General features: G+C 35.3%; 1 protein-coding gene across 1 annotated transcript in view; it reads left to right on the plus strand.

The window, feature by feature from the left end:
- LOC101855139 overlaps window positions 1-1858 on the plus strand; it is a gene marked incomplete in the record, with an annotated part of 46051 nt that extends 44193 nt beyond the window's left edge. Inside the window, 1 exon segment of the mRNA XM_035972366.1 lies at window positions 382-1858. Within this exon segment, the coding sequence (XP_035828259.1) occupies window positions 382-524 (143 nt within the window).
- Between the last annotated feature and the right edge of the window lie 4845 nt (window positions 1859-6703).

Below are 6703 nucleotides of genomic sequence, written 5' to 3' on the forward strand. Positions count from 1 at the left end.
ATATGTCTATCTATATGCATTTATTTGCCTATATCTCTGTCTACCCTGCCTTCCTGTCCTTCTCTCTGTGTATCTGTTGGCTTGTGTACTGATCTTTCTATCTGTCTGTCCGTTCGACTATCTACGAAATCATCTCTGTCTACTTAATCATCTGCCAGTCTGTCTACCTACCTGCCTGCCTGCCTTCTTGCCTGTGCGTCCGTCTGTCTGCCTGTCTATATGTTGGTCAGTGAACTTATTAATACGTCTGTCTGTCTGCCTGTCTTCCTAAACATCTCTCTCTCTCTCTCTCTCTCTCTCTCTCTCTCTCTCTCTCTCTGTTTTATTATAGTTCTGGATTTTTACTCTTATTCCAATTTTCTTTTCCTTTCCCACATTCAGAGAGATGTTTCTTTGGGTCGTGGGGAGACTTTGGACCATGCAATAACGGCGTGACCACCAAGCATCGGCCCTTGCTGCAGGGCGGCGTAGAGTGCGAGAGGAAAGCCGTGATCACCAAAGCTTGTGAGAGGAGTGAGAGCTAGTGTGTGCGTCCGTGGAGCGAAGACCACCACCGTGATGGGGTGCTGAGTTGTCACAGCTGTGCGTTGTTGTTTTTTTAATTCATTAATCTCGGAGTTGTTCCTCGTCCTAACTCTTTCTGGATGTAATTTTTATGGGGTTATGTTTACAAATGAGAGGCTCCAAAGCTATGCTGTCGGTGATAGGTCCTAAAAGAGTCAAGAGTTTGCACATACTGAAAGGCAACTATGTACAGGGGATACCGAAACTGAAAGTTTTTTTATCTGTGCATAAATTCAACGTGAGCTTTGGACTGCACTCTTTTCTTCTCTCTATAGAATTTGCTGCAACTGTTCATTTTCAAAACTTGTCTCGATGGAACTGCGGTTTTATTATTTTTTAGATCAAACATATTTATAGCAAGAGTGGTGAATACATAAAACTTACTCTGAAAGAGCTAGAAAAAAATAGAACAACTATTTCCATTCACAAAACTTGCCTTATCATCTTATTGGTTTATCAGTTATGAGACATATTCATTCATATACTTAGAGTGTCTGTAGAAATCAAAACTACAATATCCTCCAGTGTGTGTTTTTTAATGAGAAAAAGGAGAGGAAACTTTAAAAATTAAAAATTCACCTTATCTCACTTACAGCCTTTATGTGTGTCAGAATGAGAGAATGATGTGTTGTAGAGAGAGAGAGAAAGAGAGAGTGAGAAAGAGAGAGGGGGGGAGAGAAAGAGAGAGAGAAAGAGAGATGGTATTGAATTGTTTCCTGCTTTTGCCTGCAGGTCTGAATTGAAGCAAAGTACGTTTGGAGTTCTTCTAGATTCACATTTGGAGCACTTCTTAATTCTCCACAATTTTTGTTTTTGTAACAGTGTCTTGTGTCATTTTTGTCTTTTTTCCTTCTTTCAATCTCACTCATAATGGCATTAGGAATACATTTTTGTTTAAATACATAAGATTTAATAAGCAAAATGAATAGATTTTTTGGGAACCCTCTTTTTAATAAACAAATACGCTTGGGAGTGTATATCAAAGCAATTTCTTATGTCTGTGTTATCAGATATCAAGTGGGATCCATCTGGAAACATTTTTGTTACTGTAGATTCAAAGTGTCTGATTCTGTTGCTTTCTTTCTACACGTTTCAGAAAAATGAAGAATGCAGAAACTGTTGTGGTATTTTTCTTCTGTTCTTCTTGTTCAATTCTTGTGGTGTAAAGCAGTTTATATATCTTAATAATATGACAGATCCAGTTTGCATTAGAAAACATTTCAAGCTATGTTTGACCTGACTGGCTATCTGTCCCTACCTTGCTGTAGCCAAAGTCTACCAATGAAGAAAAAAAGTTGCCTATGTTTTGTTTTAAAGTGTCCTTTTCTCCTTGTGTTACACGATTTTTAATGATATTCTCCATGTCTGTGATTTTTGTTGTGTTTTTCGTGACAGATACAGTTGCTGTTTTGTATTCTGGAAATCCTCAATACCAGTTGTTCACATAGCTCAAATGTATTTTCAGACTAAATCAAAACCTTTAAGTGGCTGTAACCCATCTCCTGAAAGAAAATTTATCAAACTGTTTTCTCTTGATTCAGTGAAACCTGCCTTGTGGTATGTTCTACAAAGTGTACTTTATTTATCTGTGACGAGATGATTGAGCTATTAACCTTGCACGTTAAAACATGAGCCTGTGTAGGGTAGGTCTCTTATCTAGTATCTCTAGATTTCTGCCAAGAGGAAGGCCATCTCCTAAATGATCTAAACTGTTAGACACGGAGGCCAAAAACAGTTGCAAGCAGTCTGAAAATGAGACGGCATGGGAAACACTTTCCTGTACTTGTGTTGTCACGTACAACCACAAATGTGATATGGTGTTATCAGCTGTGCTTGATAGAAAGATTTGTATGTGGTAGTCCAACCTTAGGATTTGATTTTGAGCTTGATTTGCACTCTAATATAAATATACTGGTATATTAATTATAATTAATTAACATTAGAAATCTTTATCAATATCAATACCCAGCTGACAGTACTTACCGTAAAGAAATCAAAGATGTGAGGAAAAAGTACAATTTCCTTCAAGGTTTCAAAGAGCTTGTTGTTTGGAACAAAATGCTGGCTATTATGATTTTAGCGTTTGGGTGCAGGATATGCAGGCATGTATGAATTTTGAAAAGTATTTAAGTACCGTACTTAAATCAGTCCCGTAAAGTTGAAGAAACAAAATTCTTAAAATTCTTTATCTTCTTTCTTACTTCATTATATCTTTATTGTATGTTTGATCAAATAATATTGTGTAACTAATGTAATCAAATTTTCTGTGTGTTTGCCCACATATACATTGCCTCTTGTATTCTATTTGTGTAAAGCAATTGCTGTCAAAATGGCAAAATGTTGTTATAAAAAAATGTGTAATCATTTTTTGTATTTGCTTATTTAAAAAATATTTTGATCATGTATGATATGGTCTTCAAAATAATTCCCACATCTTGCATGCTTACTTAAATTTAATGATCTCGAACTGTCTGCAGGCTTTTCAGCCTCAAAGTCATTGATGCCAATTCCTGTTTGAAAGAGCTGCAAAATAATTCTGATGGTCAGTGGTACTTGTCAGCCTAAACCTTGTCATTTTTTTTGTGTGTTCCTCTTACAGCAGTTATCAGTTTTCCTCAAACTACCCTCTTCTTGTTCCAATGAGGTCATGTTCTAATACAATACATAGCAGATTTGTTGAGAACTTTTTTGTGTAACGTGGAGAATTTTTGTACCTTTGTGTTTAACAGAACTACAATTATATTTACCTTTCCTGTAGAATGGTATGGAATGGATGACTTTAGCTTCTCTTTTAGACAATGGGCTTATTTAGAGTAGATTAGAGGCATTCGTGAGAGTTTAATAATATTATGGTGGGCCGATTTGTGGGTGAATGAAATGTGCACATTTGTACTTCGTTACAAAAGTTGAATTTTTTTTAATATGTGAGTAGGTTTTCTTTTAAGATAAAAGGTTTGAAAACATTGTGGAGTATTAATGTACCTCATGCATCAGTGGTGGAGTGGTGGAGTGCTATGGCTCTCATGTGAAAAACTTGAGCTTGTTACCCACATAAAGAAGATACTTTACTGTCCCCGTCGTTTTATGCAAGAAAAAATCTCAATTTATGCAAACTGAGCCCAAGAATGTGAAATTATGTGAATCTATTAATTTTTTACAGAGAATGATAGAGGAAAATAATCAGAAATTATGCAAAAAATTATCAAAATTTTCTAAATTATGCGGAGACAGTACTTGACTGTTTTGACCAAACACATATTCAACTCACACAGAGCAAACACACACATAGTAATCAATTGATCTTCAGGTTCTAAATTTTTCGTATACAAATAAATATCTTGCTATTTAAAACATGTACATAGCAAAATTCGAACATAACCAAAAGATTTCCGAATCCCGCCGATTTCGTTATGTGTGTGCGTGACAGCATCAAATTTTCTTCTGAGATGTCATATCTCAAACAACAAGGTTTCTCTCTGATGAGCAGAATCAAAACAGGCCGTCTCTTAGATGATCAGATCTATTTTGATGAAGACATGGAACATCTGTAATGAATTTTTAAAAACCAGCCACTTGAGGAAATTGTTACTATTTTTTCCTCATTTTCCGTATTCCACTCTCCCTCAACTAATGCCATTATGAAGGCCACAGTAAATTTTAAGTTACAACCATCCGTCCTACTCACAATGACCTTTTTTAAAAATAGGAGGCATCGTGGTGAAATCAGGCGCTCATCTAAACAACGGAATTGAAGAAACTGACATTTTTCTGCCAGTTTGACTATTTTTATCGAATATTTGTTTTTTGGCTTAACACCACTGTAATCCAATTAAGAACCCATTTCTGCGTGGGTTTGACTGTAAAACCTTGATTAAAAGCGCAAAGATGTAAGTTTTCAGTTTCCATGGACTATCAAGCTACGGAAATGTCCAAACTTTGGCGGCCATTATCTCACTAATTCTACCTTTGAAACCAGATGACCTCACCTCCTTCAATCTCAAATACTTTGACTTCTATTCAAGATAGATGGGCATTTTTTCCCCGATAGCAAAGCAACTAAACAAGGTTTCAGATGATACCAGTACCTTTACCTGCCCTTGAGAGTGCCTGATTTCCGTACTTCATGACACAAATAACTTTGTTGACATTAGTCTTTGTGGCTTCAGGTGAAAGTTAAGAGAGATCTTCAAACAGGTATAGAATTCATATTTTGTCATCTCTAAAGACACACTATTAACTCTCAACTTACATGCTAAAATCCTTGATTTTAACTGGTATGGAAAAGTTTGTTAACTAGATTGTAATGTTAGTCAATTTCTATGTGAAATGGATATTGAGTGAGGAGGTCCTTCTTTATATAAAGGCTGCATCGTATTGAAAGAGTTGTAACGATATTTGGAGTCATGTTTGCGTTCAATCAGTTATGGATGCAGTTACGAATCTACAAACTACAATCTGAGAATTTTTTAACTTTTTGATAACGTTTTGGCATAAATTTTGATAAAAGTGATATTGCCACTAATACTGAATATCTGATTATATGCAATACGATTCATACTCAACTCACTCAAAATTGTTTTCTTGTTTGTGGCCAATTTCTGGTTGTTTAATGTAAAGGATACAGGATACGTCATCATTTTCGTTTTCCTCATCGTTCTTATTTCATCTAGCTACGCTCCTTATTAATGTTGTTATTTGTTCCAAAGCAACCGTTCTTGTTCAAAACTCTCCATTTTACCCCTATATATGTTATATATATATGTGTTTCGTTATTGTAAGTGATGGCATCAGGATTCAGGACATCCTTGCATTTCTGTTTGAAGCTTTCATATTGATCAACCGTATACCAGTTACATATTTTTTCTAGGCTGTTTTGGACTAACTATTATAGTACTTACCAGAACTACTGATTTCTTTTCTTTAACTACATCAATCTTTTTAATGTACACAGTCTAAACGTAGACTTATTTGTGTTTTTGTGTTGTGTTTTCCCCACGTAAAAAATAGAGGATTGTTTGTCATTCATTTGCACACCGTCATTCATATTTTATGTTTTTATACCTACATTACCGCGCATTGTTTTTTGAGTCAAGTTCAGTATTAACTTGTTATTTCATTTTCTCTGTTGTTTCTGGTAAGTAGTCTTTTCTTATCAACTTTTACTTCAGCATGTTTTTCTGTATTTTTTCTGTTTCATTTCTTCATCTGTCCCAGGTAAATTCATGGCTAGAGAACTAGTACTTTTGTATTTCCCGCCCATTTCATTTCCTAATCTGTCTACTGTGAATTCTTGTCTAAAAGTCTGGCTACTTCATCGAAAATGTTATCGTCATATTGTTCTTCAGTTATTTTGGATGCCAATGATCTTGAACTTGAAGTCTCTCGTGTGATCGTCAGTGAAGTTTTCTGTGTTCCCTCGTGTGATGGATGTTTCTGTGGATTCATGAGGCAGTGGAGATGATGGTGACTAAAGTGTGGCGAAGAAGCATTCTCAGTTTGCAGCTACTGATCTGAGATGGTGGAGTGAATTTGGATCTTTACAAATTGTTCGATGAATGAGCTTATCTGTTGCTCCAGTGTGAATTTCATTTGCTTTAGGGCTTCTTTTTTTTCGATAATCTTTCTCCTTTAGATATTTTCTATTTCTTCCATTTTTACACCATTTTCATTTTCATGGACTATTTTATACCAGGTCTCCTTCATTGCACAATGTTCATCATACTGCTACAACTTTGTGTATTTTCCTGTCTCTTACTTAGTTCATGTTGTTCATCTGTTGAAAGTGTCTTGATCTTAGAGACTTATATATTCAAACAAAAAAGGGGCTAAAAAAGCCATGACTAGTTTAAGCTTCTTGTTTTAAAAAAAGAACAGAAACCTTCGTTGCAAGAACTCTATATATTTATATACACCCCAATAATCATAACCTGTGTTAGTTCGCTACAAGTGTGTAAATTTGACCTGGACAAAATGAACTTCAATGTTTCCCTGCCTTATTTCACAAGCACTTAGGCCAAAACCTTGTCTGTTTGCATTGTCGGTCGCGTAACCTCACTCCACACTTTTTTATTAAGTTTCAGTGACTTATGGTAGATAAAGAAAACAAGATACTTTTATCATATGTAAATATATATCATAT

Source organism: Aplysia californica, unplaced genomic scaffold (assembly GCF_000002075.1).
Source record: "Aplysia californica isolate F4 #8 unplaced genomic scaffold, AplCal3.0 scaffold00665, whole genome shotgun sequence".
Taxonomy (NCBI): Eukaryota; Metazoa; Mollusca; class Gastropoda; order Aplysiida; family Aplysiidae; genus Aplysia; species Aplysia californica.